The 26,287-nt window shown below is 37.2% G+C and overlaps 1 protein-coding gene and 1 long non-coding RNA gene across 3 annotated transcripts in view; both read right to left on the bottom strand.

Annotated features, from left to right (window-relative positions):
• Nucleotides 1-6,081: 6,081 nt before the first annotated feature.
• Nucleotides 6,082-26,287, bottom strand: part of CRTAC1 (cartilage acidic protein 1) — a 118,273-nt gene continuing 98,067 nt past the window's right edge. Inside the window, exons 8-16 of one of the 2 annotated variants that reach the window (XM_053451332.1) lie at nt 25,970-26,106; nt 21,413-21,495; nt 19,330-19,430; nt 18,563-18,731; nt 13,376-13,521; nt 12,239-12,281; nt 11,380-11,523; nt 7,270-7,395; nt 6,082-6,715 (exon numbers count right to left, since the gene is read on the bottom strand). In XM_053451332.1, the coding sequence (XP_053307307.1) occupies nt 6,585-6,715; nt 7,270-7,395; nt 11,380-11,523; nt 12,239-12,281; nt 13,376-13,521; nt 18,563-18,731; nt 19,330-19,430; nt 21,413-21,495; nt 25,970-26,106 (1,080 nt within the window). In that variant the 3' untranslated portion in view covers nt 6,082-6,584. Of the gene's footprint in view, nt 6,716-7,269; nt 7,396-9,946; nt 10,938-11,379; nt 11,524-12,238; nt 12,282-13,375; nt 13,522-18,562; nt 18,732-19,329; nt 19,431-21,412; nt 21,496-25,969; nt 26,107-26,287 lie in introns of those variants that run through there. The other variant, XM_053451333.1, reaches the window with a different exon arrangement.
• Nucleotides 8,981-9,939, bottom strand: LOC128469497 (uncharacterized). Its single transcript, XR_008345944.1, has 2 exons — nt 9,735-9,939; nt 8,981-9,540 (listed from the first exon to the last, which is right to left on the bottom strand). It is a non-coding gene; the product is annotated as an uncharacterized LOC128469497 (long non-coding RNA).

Here is a 26,287-nt window from a genome sequence, read left to right as displayed (position 1 = left end):
TGGGGGTGAGTCTGGGTTAAGGAGACAGGGCTAACCACCCAAGCCATGACATTACATACAGTGACCCAGAGACCTAGTAATGCGTTCTGATCCAGAGAATTCCCAGACATATATTAGCAATATCCATACATACTGAGCATGCATGCATTTCAAGCAGACACCCTAATCTCTTCTTAATGAGTGTATTGTTAGGCAGATTTGGCGATCCAACTGCAATTAAATATAAACAATCTCCAACTTTTCTTTCAAGATGGAATTTGAAATTATCTTTGACATCCTGCTGTGAACTGAAACGAACGCACATTACAGCAAACTCACAAATAAATTACAAAAAAGAGACGCGCACCTGATCCCTCCAGGAAATAAATATGTATTTTTATCAAGATGATGCATATCGGTTGAATGTCATAGGAGTGACAGTATCCTTTATGGGTTCGTGTTTACATTTATTTATGTATCTGGGACAGATTGTATGGAGTTCTGTACTTGTACTTGTATTCCTGAAATAAAAAAAAAAATCTCCAGTGTTTAGTGGTTTACAATTCTTATCTCATCAGTCCTCTTCCAAATAACTTATTTGCATTTCACATGTGTATGGAAACAGACGATCAAACATGGAATAGTTCCATGGACGAAATGCAGACGTGTCTCATGTATTCACTAACTCGGGTGTTTTCATCATAATGCATAACTCATTTGGTAAGGTGATGTAATCAAGTCCAACATGTAAAGTGCTTCTTTCTGAGCCTTGTAGGTGTTGCCCAGCAACAGGGGGAAATGTATATACATTTTTGAAAAAGTGGCCACCCTGTTGACAAAGAAGAGTTGCCTGGCATGAGGGCATTTGGGTTATTACATATTTTTTCTATTTAATTCTATGACCGGTGCCACCTTTTAACAAGCTAAGCACCCCTGTCAACCCAGATGCTTTGAGGCAGTATAAAGAACATGGCTGGACTGGCAAGTGCCCGGTGGGCTGCCTCCTGACGTCACTCCATAGGCCCCCGATGCAGTGGAAGATCAGGTGCTGCGGTGTGCGGCCAACAACTGGATCTGATTATTTATCACAGATACACAGAGACGTGATATGTTGAAGCCTGTATTTTAGGAATGGTGGCTGAAGCAGTATGGCGGGAATCATAGTCCAACAGTTTGTGTTTTTGGTACTCTAGTTCTTGTTATGGAAGAGAGGCCTTTCTCAGGTTTTAATACAATAATTCCCTCTATGCCTTTAGAATATCACTGAAAGGGGTGCTGTTGGTATAAAGATGTGAAGATAAAAGAACTGTATGTTTTATTTTGTATCTGCCCTAATTACTTTACATTCTACAAAATGCTCTTCAAAAATGATTCCGTTCTTTAGTGTTTGTGAGGATGGCTATGGATTCCTGATCTTCCGACTTGATCTTCAGTAAATTGGATACAAACCATTCACAGACACTAATCATCTATTGGAAAGTTAGTTTGTACAAGAACAAAATCGCACGTACACACAAACACCTTTTCGGTTGTGTTTTATTCTCCTTATTATGTGCTTGTTTAGACAGAAAAAGCACGAAGCATGAGAATATATTTCCAGACACCACTTAAATAATTGTAAAGCTGATATGTATAATCATCGTTAAACATAGTTTAGAGGTCTGCTCCACCATTGGCTTTCAAAGTATCTGCCGGTGTGATTAAGACTAAGCCATTCTATCATTTAAAGGATAATGATCCCTATTGATAAGGAGGGGGTTTGTCTAGTAAATGCACAAACCAATGGCTATTATACAGCTGCCTGAAAACATATTATGTGAAAACTAGAACCGATTTCAAAAGTATGATGAGTTGGTTGAGTCAGGGCTGATATGAAGAGGTTGTTGGTCATTCAGAAAGGTTGTACGCTTCTTGACAAAAGTGGGTGCTCCCTGCATGTCACTCTGGACACCACCTTCCTGGGTCACACACTCTAACACTACATACAAACACACTCAGTCTAACACCAACATACATTTTAACACCATACACTGACACACAATGTACACTAACACACACACACTCTAACACTGTACATTCCACCCAGTCTAACACTATACTGACACCCCCACACACAGTCACTCCATTCACTGACCCAAAACAGTCTAACGCTATACATTGACATTCCCATAAACACCCACTCTAACACTGTACACTGACACACCATACTGTACACTAACACATACTCACTCTAACACTGTACACTAACACATACTCACTAACACTGTACACTGACACACTGTACACTAACACATACTCACTCTAACACTGTACACTAACACATACTCACTCTAACACTGTACACTAACAAATACTCACTCTAACACTGTACACTAACACACCACACTGTACACTAACACATACTCACGCTAACACTGTACACTGACACACCACACTGTACACTAACAAATACTCACTCTAACACTGTACACTGACACACCACACTGTACACTAACACATACTCACTCTAACACTGTACACTGACACACCACACTGTACACTAACACATACTCACTCTAACACTGTACACTAACACATACTCACTAACACTGTACACTGACACACTGTACACTAACACATACTCACTCTAACACTGTACACTAACACATACTCACTCTAACACTGTACACTAACAAATACTCACTCTAACACTGTACACTAACACACCACACTGTACACTAACACATACTCACGCTAACACTGTACACTGACACACCACACTGTACACTAACAAATACTCACTCTAACACTGTACACTGACACACCACACTGTACACTAACACATACTCACTCTAACACTGTACACTGACACACCACACTGTACACTAACACATACTCACTCTAACACTGTACACTGACACATCACACTGTACACTAACACATACTCACGCTAACACTGTACACTAACACATACTCTAACACTGTACATTGACACACCACACTGTACACTAACACATACTCATGCTAACACTGTACACTGACACACCACACTGTACACTAACACATACTCACTCTAACACTGTACACTGACACACCACACTGTACACTAACACATACTCACTCTAACACTGTACACTGACACACCACACTGTACACTAACACATACTCATGCTAACACTGTACACTGACACACCACACTGTACACTAACACATACTCACTCTAACACTGTACAATGACACACCACACTGTACACTAACACAGTTAGTTAGAATTCTTTTTGACTTCAATGACAACATATAACAATGATATGCAAAACCTGATCTTCCTACAGTGACAAAAAGTGGTTAAGTCATTGTATAACAGTGTCATTCTAAAAATGTGCTAAGACACACAAAAATCGGTTAAAGATAAAAAGGTTAATGGTTGAATTACACTGTTATTATAAAATATGGTTTTCTGTAAATTGCTTTCTACCAAGCACTGAGCCAGCTCTTCCAAAGAAATGACCTGGCAATTAGTCTGTATGTTATTAGAACTCTGCAGTTGCATTAAATATGCATTGACAGTTAATAGGGCTCTAAATTAAATACAAGATAAATTCGCTTAGAATGTTGCCTGGATTTTATCTACAAGGGCAAGTTAAAGTCAAAATTAAATGAACGGTAGGCTTCAATATGCAGCCCATAGCACAGATTAATACAATATTTAACAATTAAATGCTTCCGTTTAATTAGTATTTATTCCATTTTTGTGATAAATACTACATGTGAGGTTTGCAATAAATTATTATAATGCTGGTGTCGTAGCTAACCGAAAGTCAAGGGCGTTATTTTTTTTTAATAAAGGTTGAGGCTCATTTATTAAGTTAATGAGTCAAAAGACAAACTCAACTCAATTGTACGTTAACCTTATGACTTGAACATTCTCCCATGGCTAGAAAAGTAGAATAAATGTCGAGCTGGTTAATAAAATAAAATATATATTTTTTTTAAATTGGATTCAACTTAAGTAAATGTTACTTTGGCTAAAATGATTAGGGATAACAACTGTGCAACTGGCTCGCTTCACTATTTAATCATCAAAAAATAAAACACAAAGACACCTAATGTTAAAATTTTTAAAAAATGGTTCTTCCCTCTTTTTCTATATAAATAAAAATATTTTTCTCAAAACCATTGCTTTCTCTTTCACACCTAATAAATCCACCGGAGGACAAATTTAAAGCGCTCTGGAGATAATTGGTGATCCACGGGCATACAGTAGTTTGACAAGGTAAAGATTACTGAAAATAATTTATTTTCTAACCTGTGTTAAAGCAGGAAAATCCTTAAAGGGGAACTTGTATAGTCAGTAGGGTACCCAGCAATGCGTGCTAAGTGGGTTTTTGTTCATGGAGCAGGAGAGCTAGGAAACGTACTTAAAATTTCCCAAGGATATTCCTCTGTTCCCAAGGAGGTTTGCAGGCAATAGATCCAGTGCTCACTCCAGTTGAGTGTCACCTCTCCTAAGCTGAGGTTGGATGTGCTGTATGTGAATTCAAATAAATAATATAAAGAATAAATAAGATATGGAGTTGAGTGGAGAGTAGTATTGAGGTCCACAAAGGACAGGACAGTATGGGGGATGGGAAGGTTGCTGGCCTCTCCTATGTATGCTATTGGTCTTAATATCGAACACGGTGTAGAAACAGAAATGAGTTATGTTTTTCGCATGTGTATTTCTTTCATTTTTAGTGCAATACCGCACACGCTGGATAACGCAGAAAAATAAACTGAACTCTAGAAAGACATGGCTCTGACCTTTGTGAGGTTATTAGTTCTTCTTGATATGGTTCTGGGCTTCTTTCCACTACCCTCAAAAAGACGCGGCACTAATAAACTCATGCGCAGGGTCACTGACATCCTTTATACTGTACTATAAGCTCCCCATTATGTTGAATCAGATAAATCTCAAAGAGGACGGCGCTTTATTAAATGTTAGAGACATGTCACCGCTAAAGGTTACCTCTCTGAACGGTAACATCTGACGGCTTTTCAGGACACCTGATGAAGCAGCTGCAGGATTATATATTTACAAGAGGTGGGCTAGAGAGAGAGAACCAGGCTTTCCCACAGAGGGATTGTCTGGAAACAATAAATGCATTCTCTTCTAAGCAACTGTGATTTTATCTGCAACTTCTTATGAAGCCATATTAACCCTGTAATTCTGACAAATAAGGAATTAATCTCTCTCTCTCTCTAAAAGTTTAGGTTATTGTTTTTTTCAATTTTTGTATCATATATTTGACAATTTGTTATAATTCTTAAATCCAGAGAATTAAAAAATTAATCAGGAAAAAGCAAAATGCCCTCTTATTTTCCCCCCCACAAATATTACATCACATAATACCACCAAATTAGAATTGAATTTATTGTAGACGGACTGAAAATAAATGTTCTACCCCATGCTTAAAACCACAATCATATGCAAATAATAAATGTATAATACATTTACAGTAAATACAGGGTGGGCTAATGCTCCATTCCCTTTAAATTCATTAAAGGCTCACAATCAGGGGGACTGATGAGGGGAGATGAACCCCCCCCCCCTGACCTCCCAGGGCAAGGAGAGGCCCTGAAGACGATCCCTGAGCCAAGTGGAGTTTACAGAGCCTGGCAGGGAAGTCAGTGAAAAGTTAGGCTGATCAGTCCAGCCCAACAAAGCGCAGCCACACTTCATCAGTATACCCCTAGAGGACCGTGTTTAAGATCCTAGAAAGTTACTTTATTGACCCTAATCTACACCGTTTTGTCACAATATATATTTTAATGTGTTCATTCTTCAGGGGGCTATAAACTCAAATTCCAGCCCTCAAACCATATATTCAGGTCTTTTATTTAACTCTGATCAATCATCTCTTGATATACAGCCGTACCATAGACTCTCATAACATGGCGGCCTAGATTACTTTTTTCTGCAGTTGGCCACATTGTTTTGCATAATAATTTAACCAAATAAGGCAGGGTGAAGCCTTCAAAAATGATCAAGGGGCACATGAACCTTAAGCAGAAGATCCTAATTCCTTGACAATGCTGCCTTATGGAACTGTGTTGGCTGTGTGTGCACCATATACAGTCTCAAAAGGTTTAATGGAATTTATTCTATCACTGACACATATATAAGGTGAATTTGGTCAACATAAACACACGTTGTAAAAATGGCGAGATATCTAAACCAGGTAAGTCAACTAACATGTAGTATATTTGTAAAAGTGGAAAACCCACTGCAAAAGAAAGCAGGAATAACTGTTATATCACAACCATAGTTTGGAACCTGAAGTTAAGAACAAATATCCCCACAATAATTATAGGTTATTAAAGGACAGTTTAACACATTGCAGAAAAGAATCTCACTGAAAATGTTCCAGCCTCCTGCAAACTTCTAGGTTTGTGAATACACGCTGTCATATAAGATGTAGACTTACAGGCACCATTTTGCTCTTAAAATTAATTGAATTTGATTGCAGGTGAAATGCCTGCATGAGGATATTTGGTCCATCATCACAATGGTCTAAGCTTAACTAATAATATACTTATTTAGCAGGTTCCTAACCGCGGTTGTTAGTTTGATCTATCAATATAAAATATCATTGCGGAAAACACTTCTGTCCGTCCGATCCAAGGTAAAAGCCTTGGTAGCAATGGCAGTGAAAGGAGCCCTGATCATTGTGACAGATATGATCACATATCTTCGTGTTCTCCTGGCATTCATTTATGTCTAAAAGAAAGCAAATGGGAAAATAATGAAGTAATCGTGCATTAAAACACATTCTACCTCTTTCCTGATCTAACTAATCTGATCTAATGGATCATAGTTTACTTTTCTCTGCAATCTTAAACATATCATAAAGTCTCCAGGGACATAAATCTATTCTTTGCTGGGAACTTTTCCATTAGGCTTCTAGTTAATTTTTTTTAGGCAATATCCTTCTATACTACAGCCATTTCTCGTTAATCCTACAATGATCTTACTCAACGGTACCAACCTCCAATACAAGACATACAAGACATATACATCATACAGCCTGATTCTTTTAAACAGGACTACTCAGTTTCTGCCAAGGAAAAGCACAAGGTACAGATAAGGATGCTTAAAAGAATTATTTTTTGCCAGTGATAGACTTTTTTTTGCTTTTATTCTCCTTTTAAGCCATTATTTCCACATATAAATCAATTATTTATGAAACAAGAACATCTCACACAGCACTGATTAGATACAATGGCAAATATTTATCACAATTTATCTGCAAATCTTAAAGGGCAATAACTCACCGACACACGCACTCTGTGACGCGGTCTGAAAACGGAAGCCGGGGTTACACTTGCATGAATAGGATCCGGCTGTATTGGAACACAGCTGGTTGCAGTCACTGATGCCCAGAGCACATTCGTCTATGTCTAAGAGGTAGAAGAAAGCAGAGTCATCAAAACATATTTCATTGTAACCGGTACTATGTGGGTTCTAGGAGAACACAGTGAATTTTGCCATATAGTTACTTGGGATTCATGCAATGCAGAAATTACGTGAAGAAGTGTAAACAAAAAATGTAATTGGGGTTGGACTAAACTAAAATATACGCATATACAATTGTGCAATAATGGATTTATATCCTCCCTCTTACCCACAACTTAATGCTCAATGCATATGATTTTAACATCATGTTTCTAAAATAAAAGACTATAATCAAGCTCTGGTTTACTCGCTTTGCGTGCATTAACATGTACGTTTCATTCTCACTATGTCTCCTATGCATCATGGAGGAGAAGATTGCCTTTATAATGCACAGGTTAGTGTACACGGCGAGATAAAATATTTCCTCTGAACTTACCTTTACGACACATGAAAATTAACATTCAAATAAATAAAGGGATTTCACAAAGTATAGGGTGAAGTTTATTAGAATGTTAGAAAAACGAGGTCATAATCTTAGATGTAAAGTAAATAGGTTTGGTATTTAAGTTAAAAACCCTATAATCAAATGTGGTAGAGGTTAATACAGTGAGGGGATTTTCTGTAACTAATAAGCTAGAATCAAGGCTTGTTTTGCCGATCAGTATGTGAGCAGAGTAGCACTCAAGTTTGAGCACATGCTTGAGATCCTCCACTCTTGTTTAGCTGTATACAAGGACTGTATAGCTTTTAACACAACTCTGGAAACAGATTCAAATGTTCAAAAGTGTTGTGTATACGTGTAATACTATTCTTGAAATAGACAGGAGAAATTTTTTTTTATTTAAAGTTCTCCAGTATTTATTAATTATAAAAAAGCAGCAGTGGGTGCAGGTGTATGATGGAATCTCCTTAGCCTAGGAAACACAAGGATACCAATAGGATCATAAAAAACATTCAATGATGTGTTTAGTTCTGATACTAGTCTATGTGCATCTATGGTGAAGTCAAGATGATCCAAGTTGTGTCCTCCTTATAGTTCCATTGGAGGGACCTTGCCGGACCTGAAATGAAGCTTAGGCTTGACTGTGTAGCAGACAACGAGACCTATGTTGAATTATCTGGACTCAACATTTGCAACTTGGGCAACTTAAGCACTTAAGTATTCCAAAGATGGAAATTCTTCAGTTATCAAGTTATTTGTAAACTTAGGCCAACTTTGTTTGTAAGTGAATAACCTCCAAAGCACCGTTCTTAATGTGTTTAATGTGTTCTAGACCCAGACAAGCTCTTAGTATTGAGTGTTCTAAAGTGGGATTATTTGATCCTGGCTCACAAGTAAGTTAGTCTAATTAGCATTACCAGTATATACAATGTATCTAATTTGTGGGTAAAGATGATAAATCTTATGTAATATAACACAATAAAAGCAATATCAAAAAACAAATTAAAAAATCTCTATTTGAAGCCATTCTATTTGAAGCTTGTCAATGAAAACATCTCATAGCTCACCGACTTCTGAGTGTAATATGGTTAACATGTACCTTTAAGTGAATCATGTGTTGCAGACACACTCGCATATATACACATTGAGACTTTTGGTAATTTTATTGTCATTTTCGGTGGATAATTGCAACTTTCAATCCACAACTTGAAGAACAGAGATGCAAAGTGCTTCAATAGAGACATTCAACCATAATATAACTAGTTGGAATGTATCATTATCTTTAAACTTATCATTTAAAGGGAACATACTGTATACTTGCTATGTTAAATTAGCTGGATGACTTGTATTGAGTCCTGATGCCAGGCTCGTTCATGTGCGCAGCTCTAATCCTTTGATGCGTATCAGTAAGATCAGGAAAATAGGTTTAGTGTGAGTAGATAATGTTCTTGTCTAGCAAACTACAGATCTCATTAAGTGCACAGTATTTTATATACAAATTGCAGTGAGCTATTTGGTTCACATTTTTTGTGCTATTGCCCCAATTTCATTTTTTTTGTCAATATTGATTTGTAGTTAACTCAAAAATGTCTCCTTGACGGCACATGACACACAACACAGAATATTATTTGTTCAGACTGGGTACTGGAGTAATTTCGATCTCTGTTGATCACTGGTTTTCCGTTTCTTTGAACAGACAAATAATTTGCTATGTAAGTCTGTATACTCTAGTGCAAAGTGTAAAAAAGTGGTTTTATCGCCATGGCCACCAACGGAAAAACCATCCCATTGACTGCCATGACGGCTGCCAAATGACCACATTTGTAACTTTGCACCAGAATAAGGTTTTATACATAGAACCTTATGCTCCAAACATTCACAACAGGTTTGCAGACCTATCACAAAATCTAAGCTATGAAGGATCTAAGCTCTATTGGTTTATAGAAATAACTTTTTAGGGGTCCATCCCATTCGTTCATGTGGTCTGCTAAAAAAGTGATATGTTTATTCCCATAGACTAACGTATGTCATTTTGTTAGACAATAGAAACTGAGCACATCAAGCAATGGCGGTAGGAACGATCACCAATTCTTTATAGCAAAAGATGCAGATTTCCAGGTGACCCTCAGAAGACTAACACAAGTAGAGCTTGATTGCATCTCTGGTGCGGTCAAAACAAAGATTTGGTTTAACACCCATTCTTTAAAATTAATGACCAACTTATGTTTTGTGTGCTTTCTATCTAATAAAAAAACAAGCCAACGGAATTAGAGCGTATGAGAGTATTCCTAATTATGAATAAATCAGTTGTGCCTTATGTCTTTAAACTTTACTATGTTCCTTTGCTCATTATTGTGCTTTTAAAGGGCATTCTACACCTTTTCTCTTCAATACACTGGACTTTTTATATCTTACATTGTCAATGGTTGGAACTTGGAAGACAAAATAGTCGAACTTTAACACCTTGCTTTCAATCCATTAAAAAAAAATTATAAATTATAAGGCTTTTTCCTTTAGAGAAAGTTAGCAGGTTAATAACACAGACCATTTAGGCCATATATATATATATATATAGTATTAAAACCATTTACAAGCAACCAACCAGGATTAACTTTTTCACTGAAAGAACAGTCATTGCCTCTTGCTGCAAAAGAGTTAACCATGATTTCTGGGCAACATTTAAAAAAAACAGAGTGAAATAGAAAATATGACTTCAAAGAGGATATCTGAGACTGAGTCTTCAGCATGATCTTAGATGGAGGTTCTCATCAGTTTTCTCAGAAAACATGCATAACATTAACAAACAACTTGTTTTTACGAAAATATCACTATTCACTCTAAGCTTCAAAGTCCATTCTCTTATGCTCGCAGCAGTGACCACCAGATTCCCCGACCAGCATTGGGTTTCAGCAGCAGACTGTTCTTTGACATAGTGTAGATGTTGAGAGGAACACGCAGACTTTTTTTTTTTTAGAGCTGGAACAATTCAGAGACTGTATAGCTGTACATAAAATCCGAGGCCTAACAGGATCGCAGAACAGTGCAAGAACTGAGCCGGAAATCTGGACGCAGATGACGGGTAGGATCCAAAATAAGCTACCTGGGCTGAAGCCATGGGAGTCGGGCATGATAAACAAGAGACAATCCAAAATAATGGAACCCAAGCACAAAAAAAAGCAATAAAAACAATGGGACACAGTAGAGGGGAGATGGAATGCGATGGAAAGTATTTAGAGCGTGCCGAATGAAACAAAAGTGGAGTGGGGAAAAAAGCAGAGAAACAAAGCAGATTATTAGTAACATTCATCAGCTTTTTCACCTAAGACCAACATCGTTTACCATGCAACATAAAGATGTGTTCACTAAACTTGGTGTGCAGAACATTGCATTGAATATGAAGCAGCAAATTAATGGTTAAATATATTATGTACACAAGACAATACATGTTTAGAGAAACATTCCTCCAAATCCACAACCATTCCTATCCCCCTAAATGCATCAGAGTATGGCGGTATTTAATGAATACATGCAAAGAATAATTGCCTACCAACACAGGCTGTTCCATCCTCATTGGGTTCAAAGCCCCGGCTGCATTTTCTATTTGGACGGCATTTGTACCCTCCGTAAGTGTTTATACAGATTGGCTTTTCCCTGGGACACACGAACGGGAACTGTATGCACTCATCTGTGTCTGCAAATAAACAAATGCATTTGTTTGTCATTAGCGAAGCACTCTCGCAGCCGCTGAAGAGCAAGGGACACCCGTGTGTACTTAAAAACCACTTACGTACATAAATACTGCTTTGCAACACAATGGTTTTTAAACAGATGCATCCCGGTATGAGGACCATCAGTGTTAAGTATTTAGAATTTCTAAATTGCATTCCAGGATTTGTTGCTTGGTTCTAACAGAACATATTTACTGGCCTGTAAGATACATTTCCTTAGCAATATGATATACTGATCAGCATGCATACCTCCTAAGTGTCCTCATTTTGGAGAGACAGTCCCTATACACCTCTCTTTGCTCTCCTGATGTCTGTAGGAGGTTAGAATGTTTGGTGGGCATGAGTGTATCACAATGTCCTGCGGCCCTAAAAGTCACAAGAACATCTATAGAAATAGCAAAAGCGCCTTCTAGCCATGACTATAGCTAGTGTACCACCACACCATATGGTAATCAAATAGTTAAAGTATGTATTTGTGAGGAAAAAGAAGTGAAAATTCACTGTACGTTTCAAGGAGATCTGTAATTTCTGAAAGGGCAATTAAGAAAAACATATGCATTTTGCACAATTTATCCGAATTCTTCCGTGCGGACCATTCAGGCAGAGGATGTGCTCACGCATTGGCATTTTCTTTAGTTTCCAGTTGTTTGGGTTCAGAGCAACGCTGGCGTTACTTACCTCTGCAATGTCCGTTTTCATTCATGGAGAAGCCCTGGCCGCACTGTGAGAAGATAAATAAGGACACCTTATAACCACAGCTTTATTTCAGTTAAATTAGCACATTTTAATGGAAATTGTGCATAAAAAGCCTATAGTGTAAGTTTAGAGACCACAGCACGAAGTTTTGTGAGTTCTTGTAATATTTCTTCCTACGAGTATGTAATTAGGGCCACATTTACATCTCCAAGATGCAGGGATCCAAGAGTCCTGTCTCGTACCCATATTCTAATAATTAAATATTATCATATAATATACATATATATCTAGTTCTAGATTTAAAGTTAATTTGACCAGGGCCCCCCTCATCTTTCCTTTACAAATTGTTAGGCTGCCTAATGACCAAAAGGAAGGACGGGGTGTTTAAGTAAATATGTTAGTGTGTGTGTGTGCATGTTACTGTGTGTGTCTAAGTTAGGTTAACAAAGATAGGAGGACGCGATGTGTTTAAGTGTGTTGGTGTGTGTATTACTGTATGTTTGTTACTGTGTGCAAGTATGATAGCATGGGTTTAAGTACGTTACTGTGTGTAAGTAATTATGTTAACATGGGTATAAGTATGTTACTGTGTGTATGTTAGTGTGTGTAAGTGTGCGTAAATGTGCTGTAGGCTTGTACAGGTCTGTACAGAGAATATAACCTTATTTCTCACATACCTTATACTGTTATTTCAGTATACTATAAATGAGAATTGGCCAATAAAAAGGAAATAAAGGAGAGGGGGAAACATTAGGGAAAAGGAGTACAGTAAAATGACTACCAGTAGTGTAAGTAAGAAAAAAATGTGTTTTGTGCTGATTATAAAACTAAATCAGTCCTGAAACATTAGTGGAAAAAAACAGAACAGGGACGTATAATTCACATATTCTGTATAATGAAGTACTGGGTACTTGGTAGGGCCACATAACTGTACGTAAGAAGAGCAGCGAACTTCAAAAAGGTAAAGACTGGTTATTTTATGAACTATTGGAACTGAAAATGAAGGAAAGGAAACCAATACAATTACAATAAACGTATCTCTTGGCAGTGGCACTGCATATGTATTTTAACACAACGTGCAAGTTCTACAGACATTTCAGATAAAAAAAAAAGTGCTACCTCAATATTTGTTGGCTTGGTTACGCTGTCCTCATCAGGGGGGTACATAATTTCCAGTACAGTGTTTATTTCACCTTCAGTAAGGCCACGGGTAAAAATCTGACCATTGGGCCACGTCACCTCCAAGCTACTAGCCAGATCCTGTCCTAAAGGGGAAAACCAACGGCGAAGAGAATCAAACCAAGATGCAATTTCAGGATGTGATAGCAAAGAAGATTATACATCAACTATAACTTACCCTGGAAGCCTTGTAGTTACTGCCTGAAACATTACCGCTGTTATAAAAATACTATTTCTGTTTTACGACTTATTAAAAACAGCCATCATATTGGGTTTTATTTCAGTGCTGAATCCAAGAACCTGCGCACAATTATTTTCCAATATGTTGTAATATTGTGTTATTCTTTGAGAGTTTTTATGGATTTGCAGTAAGGGCATAAATTGAGTTTCCCCAGTTCTCCTACAGTTTTATCGCTCACTTAGACTTCAGTTCCAAGCCAATAAGCAGGCAGGGTAGAAATTCACATAATTAGATCGCAAATATTCAGTGATACTAGAAAGTAGATGAATATTTTTTTTTTTTCAGTTTTGCCTGTCGAAAATAATAACATATAATACAAGCGAACATGTTCAAAAGACAAGATCTTTACATTACAGAGGCAATGCTAAGAAATGATATGATAAAAGTCTATAAATACCCTAGAAAATTCTAAATTTAGGATTGTTGCCGATGTGATGTTTCTTGTATTTGATTCAAAGTGATTGTAACCTGCTTTTCGGTCATGCTGGGTTGAAATTGTAGTGTAACGTGAGAAGACAAAAAGATCACAGAGCTCACTCGTAACTCTACGGAGGTGGCTCAGGTCCATACTACTCTGTAGCAAACACGGAACCATGGAACGCTGACCTGCGGTCAAAACGATCAAAGTGAGAGAACTCACTGGTAAATACGCATGTTGGTAACAGGATTTAGTAAATAGTTCCATAAACTGTTTAAAGTTTGTGTTAAAAAAAAAATCTATGTTAAAGAAGCACTAAAGGACAAGCTTTAGCTCCAGTGCTACAGTGCAATGCCTTATCTGTGGTCTGACATTCTGTGCTACCGATTGGCTGCTTAAAGCAGCCAATTAGCAGCAGGATAGCACTACCACTAAAATCAATAGGATCACTTCCTGTGCGCATTTATCATGTTAGACCCCACTGGAAACGCTCACTAGATGTACTGGAGCTTACTGGTGGTAAGTATGTCAGGTAGAGAGTTCTGCAGAATCTTCCATGCAAGGTGGAGACCATGAGCATTTAAAGGCACTCAGCTATTACGTCTATTAACCCCTTAAGGACAATGGGCGGTCCCTAAACCCATTGAAAGCAATGTCTTTTGAGCCCGTACATGTATGGGCTTTGTCATTAAGGGGTTAAAGTGCATATGATGGTTGGAGTGCCCCTTTCACTAAAGGAGTTACCACCTTTATCCCCCCAATACTGACTTTCGACAACAAAATGTATCAAACCCTCAAATGAAAAAAAGTGTGAACATTTTTAAATTAGCTTATAAACCCAATGATTTAGATATTTTAATGACATTTGAAAATGTACTCTGTTGAAACCTATTTCTGCATAAATGAGCAAAATTTAACGAACAGTAAAACTGTGTTTGACTTAATTAAGACTGAGGCCATTAAATCCTCTCGTTGGGTTCAAGTTCTGTATTTAAAAGTTGGTTTCCTGCAATTAGTGTTGCAAGAATGGCTCTCCTCAAAAGGCTTTTAAACGCAGCACCTTATCCTCAATGGGTCCATTCTATTAGTGTTTTCTGACCGCAACGAATGGACAACCTTCTCGATATAAAGAAATCTAATAAGAAGTAACTGCAGCAAGTCATGTCTCATAGGTCAGGGAGATCATTAAATTGCTCCATGAGTGAAGCTACCTATGGTTGTTGCAAATGCATTTTATTTTAAAAAAAGTCTGTCCTTAACTCTGTGACTTTCAGAAAGGTTTATTATGCACTACATAGCCTATGCGTGTTTCGTTGAGGCGGCTAGCTTTTAAAGCCTTTTAATCCAATGGTGGCTGCTCTTCAGAAAACGTAAAACCAAACCTACAGGTGGGGTTCCAGCTACCGCTACCTACTGTTCAGAACATGAATAATCTTTTTTAGAGATGTGGACACGGGATACATTGTTGAGGATTAGTAACACCATTGACTAAGTGAGCTAATTAGCTGTTATTTCTTGTGTGTATTCTTGTATGTTCCTACACCAATTAGAATATGCTTTAGAACCGGGTCGCCATGTAATTTTAAAGGCAGGGATAAATTAAATTGGTGTAACTTCTTAAAAGCTAAAATACAACATCAAGGTAAGTTGTCAGGGACAATGTTATACAGCCCTTTTCAGCACTGAAACACTGATTGAGGACAAAATAAAATAAAATTAAATTTAAAATTTAAATTAAAATGTGCTAGCAACATTCTGGGGGCCAATGGTCTAAGAAGTGGACGATAACATGACTTAACGATAGCAAGACAATAGAAAAGATAAACAGCAGGAAGTTGTTAGTAATTGGCATCCTCTTTGCCAATGAACTGGAAGCATGGGAACATGTCATAGAACAATGAATGGAGCATGAAAGGTCAACAAGGTTTCCACTCGTGAGTATTAATGAGCAACACAACTCTAAAAACAGGCTTTCTTTACTGTAAACGAACACTTTGGTATTAGGGATAAATGTCCTAATTCCCCAAACAACTACTCTTTTATTCTTCCGCTCCTTCAATTTCCTGCCACCCTACATTACTTTTTTAGCTATTCCATGTACTGTCCCTGTACTTAATCATTTCTTTTCAAATGCAACTCTTCACTTCCGACTAAGAAGTCTAACAGGGTCCGATAGGACATCTGCTCACTTTCTACCCCACATATTACTACATGATTACTCCTACTAGTATATAAAACTCTATACCATACCCCCCCTTTGACTTTCCCCTAACAAGGTTATTGGCACATTAGTTCACCCAATGCTTAGCGATGTATACAAATATTTAATTCTTTTTGTTCATGTTTATAAGAGACATTCTAGAATCTTAGTTGGATTTTAGGCCTTCTGCAATAGTTATGGCATCCGATGTGTATAGAATTTGGCAGAAAGGGACTGAGATGGAGAAGATTTTCAGACTAACTAAAGAGTCTAAAAAAACGGAGGCCACCACATATTATGGGTTGCGCAAGACATGCATGTAGAATTATTAGGCCTGCTCACAAACCTCTCAAATAAATCTGTGATCTTACTAAAACCAACAGGTTGGATCCACTGTTTTTGGAACATAGAACTCACCAGATCCCATGTTTTTTCAAAGTACCTCATCGTTATGTCCAACGTCTACTTAGACGCCTCACTGAACAGGCTATATAAAATAACATTGTAACTGTTGAGTTTTAAAGAGTTGAAAGAAACCATGCAACACAAACATGTTAAATTTGTTTAGTATGGAAAGTAGACATTATCTGTTCAAGTTAATTCCAACGGCGTAACTCACTCAGCAAAGAACTACCTACACATAGACAATTTTGCTGTAGCTCTGATGATTTTTTACCTTTGGACATTTCTTTTAGTCATGGAAAATAAAACACTAATGTAACCAGCGCTTTGTGAAATCCCTTGCTTCTCTGACTCTCAATTATAGAAAATTCATCCTTGCTAATGAAACAAGCAGAAAGGAATGAGATGAAAGATGGAGAGCAGAGCAAGCTTACAGGCTGCCAAGACCATCAAAGCTTATTTTTTGTTTTAATTCCTAAAATAACAAACCTTTAAGTTTAGCCAGAATTTTTTAACTCATTGATGACCTCAACAATGAAAGAATACCGGCTATTTCTCATGTTACGTGGTGAACGGCAGAATTAGATTTTTATATTTTTTAACTGGAAACAAGCTTCGAAATTTACATGAAGAAGCAATATGTGTTTACTGGTGCAACAAAATGTCAAATAACATACAAAAAAACCAATTGAAGAAGCAATATTCTTTACTGTAATTTAAGTCAAACATCTATTCAAGCAAGACACTAAATGTGTTATGCATTGACGAAACACTGTTAAACAGATCGCACTAGTGCAACAACCTGTCGTAGGAGAAATGGGTCTATTTAGAAGCCGCATGACACTGACAGTCAAGTTGTTTTGTTCAGGCCAACGTGTCTATCAATCTGAATTGCAACTACGCTTTAGTTCTCGATGACTCGACTCAAGAGCTCAAACTCAAAACCACATACCGCGCTCCTCAGAAAGTAAAAAGTTCACCGAGAACTCAATTAAACACAATAAGATGGGCAGGCGCCACAACCAGCTCCACCATCAACTCAACTAATGGGTCTGCAAAAGAACTTAGAATCGACTGGACTCACATTATCAACTCGGCTTCACAGGAGATTTCTCAATGTCAACTGCACTTAACTCAGCTGATAATTAATTGACAAGTTGCTGTTCAAGTTGTCTTTCAAGATCCATTGTTTAGAGCAGGGGTTCTCAAACTGCGGCCCTCCAGCTGCTGCAGGACTACATCTCCCATACTCCTCAGCCAGCCCCTTAGCTGAAGGAGCATTATGGGAGATGTAGTCCTGCAGCAGCTGGAGGGCCGCAGTTTGAGAACCCCTGGTTTAGAGTAAGGTCAGTCATCTAAGTCAACTTACGACTTGGACATTAGTAAAGAGACCTGAATTGTGGTTTTACATCCAAGATCTCCAATGCCTCAGAAAGGTGTTATAATATATTTAATTTAATTTTTTCCCCCAACATCACTAATAGAGAAGCATTATTTTTAATTACTTGCAATTATTTACAATCTGGAACTTCTACAGTAATATTGGCATATTTTTTAAGTGTTTCTTCTGAATTTTAGCAATCATGGAAGTGAGAAGAAAATAACAATTTATTTGGTTTCTGTATTCAATTGCAGTTAGCGTTAGCGAGGTTGACAGTAGAAACATCCAATTAAATGTAAGCTTTCCCTGATCCAGCTTTTAACATCTATCCAAATTATTGCTAATTTAGCCTCAAATGAGCAGAAGCATGCATTCCGTAATATTACTATGTGTATCATTTTAGATGTTTGTAATGAGACAAAAGGGACCGTCTACCATTTCGCAGATCTTTATAATACATTTACAAAAATGAAAAAAGTACTTACCTAGTCCAAAATGAGCCACAGGTTCCATCTCACAAAGATAACCAGACCCGCTATCTATAATTCTTAAATGAGCGCCACTCTTTTTTGTGTACAGGACGACTTTTGCCCCACGTGCAAAGGCACCGTATTTGGTACGCGGTATCACTCGAAGCCAATTGTTTTTCACGCCCTAAAAATGTTTAAACAGTAACAATAAAATATTCTGAATAACAAAAAAAAGAAACCACGTCTTTAAACTTAAACTAAGTGTATTTAAGAAAAATGGAACTCATCCCAAACAACGGCAGGCACAAAATTAATTATACGTGTCAGGATTTTTTTTTACTGACGTTGGTAACAGGAATGTTCAATTAAATCAATATTTGCCACTTTGTAATGTCCCCCAGTAACATACTAAATAAATGCTTAAATATTATATTATATTATTATATTATAAATGACTACAGTACTCCATTGCAAAATGTCCCTAGATTTGCTTTGGGACGTTTTTAATGTAAAGTTAGTTTTATTGACCTTTCGGGGGTTAACGCAGCACTTAACCCAACTGGGCTGCACCACTAATCTCGCTTTTTTCACCTCTCTAAATTCTTTAGAACTCTCTTCAGTTAATTTACTGATTTACTTCAGTTAAGATCCCCTATACCTTCCACTACTACCCCCATATATTCTACGGTTGGGATTATGCCACGATAATGTGTTATTTATTTGCATTTTCTATTAACCCGTACTCTGATACTCTAATATGAAAGCATTGTTTCCAATCTCACCTGTAATCCTTTGAATACTGATAATGGCTGAGCCATTGATTCTCCATGAGACAAGATTAAATCCAGCATGCCATCACCGTCAAAATCCGTCACAGCTCCACCTAAATTAACATATATATATACATACATATAAATATTTTATAGTTTTTATATAGCATCATATTCTGCAGTACTCATCAGCAGTGGTATACTTAGGCAGGGGAGGTCCCGGATGCCACTCATCAGATGAGTCTCCCAGAAATTCCCACTTTCTCACCGTAAAAGAAGGCCCGAGGAAAAGCGGAAGAAGGTAGAATAAAGAACACAGAAGAACAAGAAGACGCAAGTGAAGAAGCAGAGCTGCGGGAAAGGAGAAGGTAGGGAGACATTGAGTGAGTGAGAGTGTGAGAGCGTAAGAGTGAGGGACATTAATTAAGAGTGTGAGAAAGTGTAAGAGTGAGTGTGAGAGAGCGTGAGTGAAAGTGTAGTTGTTTGCCAAATAAAGGATCCGCCCCGGGGGCCAAATACTCTACATACGCCCCTGCTGTACAGTCGCCTATAGGACGTAGAGAGCCCACCAGCATTCACCCCAAACTTTAATCTGTATTTGAAATGATTTAATGTGGCCTTATCAACCAAAACACCAAACTGGCCTAACTGGTCGGTAAACAAATTAATTGGAAACTGCATTCAAATCCAAAATATATAAAATACAATTCTCATCACTAAATGATTTCCTATTCCATGTAATACATCTCTAACATAATGACCCATGCAAAGCAATATACACAGGGTTGGTGCAATATCAACATGATTATATGGTGTTCAACCTTCTGTAGTCGCAGTAATTACCCTTACATATAGCTGGCCATTCTGCTGGCTTTTCACGAATAAACTTATCAAAGTGCATCTTGTCTTGTGTGCTTAGCATTCGATTACAAGACTGATCAAACAGCATGACAGACTTCAGGAGGTTATAACTCAGATATCATTATCTCAAATACCAATACCTTTTCTTTAAATAATCAGACTCCATTCCCTTCCGCGGATGGCTGCTAATGACGGCTCTTAACGGAAACCCAATTTTTTTTCTTTTCTAATTTCTCTCTTTTTTGAGAACCATGAATGCATTTTAAGTATAGACTAGGTGAGTAATAATAATTCAAGTGGACTTGCAGTACCACCTAGAATAAATTATTCAATAGAGCATTACAATGTAAAAAGTCAACAGCTTGTAGGCTATTTTCAGTAACACATTCGCGCTTACAATCCCCCTTACTCTTATGGTTAGAACATTATATTTGGTTTTAATGGACATAACATTATATTCGAAAACCATGTACGTGGCAGTCAGTCTCCTGCTCAGTGTTCTTTGTATCATTCAAATCCTTATAATTTAAAATATAAGTTAAATAGAACCAAAGAGGGAGAGATTTGTAAGGATAATACCGCTGGCAGGGTGACTTTTTACCAACATATTATATATTTATATAAAAAGATTATGCCAATTGTTTAAAATGATGTATGCAACAAATGCTTTTGTTCTGCTGTTTAATATAAAAAAGTTAGTTTTTTTTACAAATGTAGTTACTTTTACAAATACAAATTTAGTTACTTTCAGTAAGACTTACATTAAAACGAAAAATATACAAAAACCAGGGAGAGTGAATTTGTCAAGTCAAATACTTTCAACCAGAGATAATATAGAATGAAACCTGATTGTTCTAGTTGCCATTGAAGTTATTCTGTGGACCGTGGCTACTTTTGTTGTCACAGCTCGAAAATGTGGTAAGTTACAGAACAGTGAACAAATCTCTAGTGCCACCCCCTGGAATGATTGTGAAATTACACCACAAAATAACACAGAGACCATCCTGCCTAAGGGTGCATTGCGGTCAATAATGTATAGTAAAGATCTAAAAATTCAATAATATGGAATAACACTATTTGTCAAAGGCACAACATATTGCAGCTCTGTGAGTAAATAAACAGCCTTTGCTAATCAGTTCTTCTACAGGTCCATACGTGCCACTTAGAAATAAATCTAGGTATGGATCGTGGAATTCAGACAGGGTCTAGCGTGGATAATGTACATTAAACTAACCAGTTCCCCGTCCATCGCTTTCAGAGGCATCTCCTGGGTTGAGCTCTTCCATAAAAGGATCAGCATGTTCTCGACGTCCAACTCTTTAAATAAATAAAAAATAATATTAATATATGGTTAATAATAATAATAATAATAATAGTAATATTGGCACACATTCAATAACAATTTATTCCCCTTATAAATGTATTTATTGTATAAAGAAATACAAATGTTATAACTATGATAGATCACCCTAGAGTGACCTTGAAATGTGTTGCACATTTACAAAGTATTTTGTTAATACTGTATTCAGGTGCTTTGTAACCATACTTGTAAGTATTACAGCTCAGCAGTAGGTCTAGGAAAGCTTCCAGGGCAGGAAATTGGGATCCCGATCTCAGCCATTAATGCCATTAAAAGAGTGTTAATTTGTGTGTATTTTATATTATTATTTGACAGTTTTATGATCAGCTGCGTTTCTGAATAGATGACAAAGCTGAGGCTGCAAGGGAGTGATTGAAAACAGGCAATTATACCAGTCATTATGTCCCAAGCATTGCTATCTTATGAGCCGAATTCCATTCTGTAATGTGGCAGTGTAAAATGAAGATAGGCTAAGTCATTATTCTTGGTTACAATAAAATTCTGTATCAAGCAGCTGACAATTACGCATCATAGCAACGTGGAAAGCAATGCCTTTTAGCTCAGTCCATCCAATTTAGCTCGGTCTCTTATATCCCAATCTGAATTATACCATGCCATGCATCAGGAAAACACATTTTAAGAAGTCATTTCCAACTCATTAAATAACATTTCTTAACAAAAAAAAAACATAGCCTTTTTAGAAGCAATATATTATATTGCTCGGAATTACTCTTGAATGTTGCTCTTGAAGCGAAGTAAAATGAATGCAATTTTTATGGAGGATGGATAACCGATATACACTTAAGAATTTCTTATTTCGGACAAAGGCCAACCTAATTATTGATTTAAAGCAAGCGCAAGCCATCTTCATTTTGTAAGCGCTTCCATGAACCTCTCTTGGGAGTATATGTCACAATCGTACATTTTGTTCAGATCCCGGTCAGGATACATTTGGGTCCTTGGAGATTCATAAAGTCTTGATTAATGGTATTCTCTAATACAGATGCATAGCTAGTAGGCAGTGAGGAAAACATCTGAAGGTTATAACAGAGTGAATAATGCTGGCTGTAAAATGTCTAACCATGATAATCACACAAGATTAGCTGCCAAATGTCCAGGACATATCCATGGCATAACGGGGAGAATGATTTGAACATCAATGATCTGAACATATAAATTAGAACAGCAAATTGTAGATCTGGAACAGTCACAGTCACTTAATGAGTGTAGATGTAGAAAAGATGTAAAATAATTAAGCATGACATAGCAACATAATACAGCTATGAAAGATGACATAGACACAGGCATAATAATTGATTTTTTTTCACAAATAGTTATATGTAGCAGAGAAGGTGCGAGACTGTGCAGACATTAACTTCCAGCAGATTGTTTAATTAGCAAGGTGAGTAACTGTCTAAATGAAACCTCTACAAAAAGCTGGTACCTAGAGAGGAAGGGCCGCGAGGAGACCTCCTCGGATATAAGTAATGGAGAAGTGCCATAATGCCATAGGTTAAGGGAATTGTTGACTCATGCCTCCAGTAGAATTTGGTCCTTCACTCCCATGTACACTATATGGACAAAAGTATTGGGACATTACACCATCAAGGACTTTGATGACATCACATTCTAAATACATAGACATTAATAAGTAGTTGGTCCCTCTTTGTGGCTATAACAGCTTCCGCTCTTCTGGACAGGATTTCCACAAGATTTTGCATATAGTGGTATGTTTAAGGACCATTCACATATAACAAAAGAACGATCCTTAACGTTACTAAAACTCTCCTAATAGAAAAATAGAATTTCACCCATTTGCAATGTATATTACATATACATAGGAACCCCATGGGTTTGAAGGTGACACAGTAGAACCTACATCAACTAAGTGTGAGGAGGGTACCAAGAAAGTTTACCAAAAACAACTACAGTGTTCTTGTTGTTTCAGAATAATGTTCTCCTATAGGCAACATGGATACAATGTTTACATTACTGGGTTGTTACATTTATAAAAACACAGAAAAAATACTCAATATTTAGAAAAACAAACAAACAAAAAACAAACCAAGTGCATAACTAAACTGATCTGTATCTTTCATTGAAAGGACTTAGAAGAAATTAGTTCACTCTTCTTTAATGCAACTTTTTTTTATGAAAGCTATGAATTCTATTTCAACTTATTTTCTTTTCATTTATTGCACAATATTCCCATCTAAGCTGCCACGGAAATCAAGTATTAGTTCTTCCTCATTTCACACAAATGAACAGCCTGAAGGAGACTTCATTTTAACTGTACAAAACTCTCCAAGGTTAAAATTTTCAAGAATCTTAAATTTTTAATTGTCTGACAAAAAAATGACATTCATAGAGAGATCTCGTCTCAATCTCAGAACACTTACGCTTACGTGATTTTCTAAAATACTCAACTCTCAGATGTTTAAGAATACTATACGAGAGGATTGAGGCTGGTTAATTGCCGTCGTCTCCCTTTTTTGAGATATGGAGTTGTGGGAGCTCAGGATGTTCCCAATTAAATATATCACATCGATAATGAGAGGAAGCTGCGTCTTCTCTCGTCAGTCAATCAGGAGAAAGCCTGTAATTGTTTGTCCCATGCTTTGACCCGTTGGTAGGTCCCTTCATAATGTTTGTTCGTAAGTTGACATAATGTACAGAGACTTTTACAGCTCAGTTTTGGCAAAATGGCTGGAAGATCTGCCTATTTCCAGTTTGTTCTGGAGCCAGGCATGGTTGCCCTATTTGACGTCTTTTCATTTACTTTTCTTTTTGCATAGACTTCTTTGAGGACTGCATCAGACAGAATCCCGAGATAAGCGGGATCACCACGCCAAAAGAACGGAGAAAGGCACAGATAAACACCTCAGTTTACATGACGTGTATTTGTCCAGAGTAGTAGTCTGAATGGCGCAATGACTAGCAGGAAGGGGCCTTCCAGAACCGTACAGATGTTGTTAGTATTTCCTGGCCCAAACTCTCTGCCAGAGGCTCTGAATAACAGGGTTTGAACCGAACCACCAGAGGCACTCTGCTATGTGGAGTTCATCCATGGACCTTAACCCAGTGAGGAAGGGAGTCCCCTGTTTGACTTTTACATCCAGGATGAAAAAACCTTGGATTATTAGACTATGCTTTTTACAACTAGGACTCCAGAAGGATGCTTGTTTCTTAAAGCTTTGCAATACACATTTCTCCCTGGATTGCATAATGCCCCTGAACTTTAGCAGAACTAGAACTATTTGCAGATGGTCATATTGCTAGAATTCTACTAACCTCATCAACACAAAATACGTTTCCATCCTATATTTGATACCCCTCCCATTCATCCCTTGACCCCCCTGGGTTACTCACATATGCACTGGCTGGCACATATTTTTACACACACTCTTACATTTTCACAAACTTACACGCTCACATCAACACACACATACTCACTAACACACACTTACACCTTCATGTTATAAACATGGAAACTCACATATACACGTGCATGCTCATATACACTTACACACCAATTCTCACACCCAAGCATTTACACATCCATACACTTTCTTGCTCACACGCCTACACATCCACATCCATGCTAACACACATCCAAGCTCCAACACAAAACAATAATGCTCAAATACAGACATCATTTACACATACATGTTCCCACACTTACACATTCATGCTCACACACAAACACATACACACATGCTCACACACAAATAAACTCACTCCCTTCCTCTCGCACTCTCCTTACCTCAAGGAAACCTTAAAAATATTGAAGGAAAATAATGTCTGAATTCCAAGTGGTTGATATAAGGGACAATCATGCACATATTCAATAAATAAGAGCTGTGTTAGTACGCCAAGTATATAAAAAACACAACTATTCTTATTTTAGCAATATTGTATTTAGCATCTCGTTATTGATGTTTGGTAATATATATAATATAACTGAGAGTTCAAAATATCTCTTATAGATGGGGTTTCCCTGTAAGTCTTATAATTTATAAAGACAATTCCAGATGGACATGTAAAACACCGGAAGAAGCTAAAAGTCAATTGGAACGCCTTAAAAACATTGAGGATGGTGTATAAAGAGGAAGGAAAGAGAGAAAGAAGAGAGAGAAGAAAGAAAGGAAAAAAAAAATTTATGTTATTAACAGAAAAATCATTTCTCATGTCCTATATTATAGAGGAGATATTGGAGAAGCGTAAAGAAATACATTATTTCTGTGTATTAGGATTATTAGGATTAGGATGATGTTTGGTAATATATTAAATCACTTTGTTTTATTCCCCGGTAAACATTTTACTGAAGGAAAACTAATAAATAAATTCACAATATTTTTGAACAATTCTATATAAATATACCGTGAAATCTTGATAACATTTTTCTGTTAGTAAGGAAATATGCAATTTTACCTGAACATACGGTTTGCTGAAGACACCCTGGAGGCGATGTTATTAAAAAAGACTTCAAGCTCTTGATCATTATCGAAGTCGGCAGCGATCACAGTGCGGACTGGAGATGGCATTGAGAACTTCTGAGTAGCAATATCCTGTTAGCATAAACAAGAGGGGCACAAGCTCAGAATGATCTATTGTGAAAGGCAAATCTTCCTATGAATGTGCCGGCTGTATAACAGATAAAATGATGAGAAACTATTCTGAATCCAAGCAAACATTGAAGAAACTGTTTTGATAGCAACAGCCTTCATGCACACATGATGCAAATTAAAC

Source organism: Spea bombifrons, chromosome 11 (assembly GCF_027358695.1).
Source record: "Spea bombifrons isolate aSpeBom1 chromosome 11, aSpeBom1.2.pri, whole genome shotgun sequence".
NCBI lineage: Eukaryota > Metazoa > Chordata > Amphibia > Anura > Pelobatidae > Spea > Spea bombifrons.
This window is presented reverse-complemented; position numbering and strand designations above follow the sequence as displayed.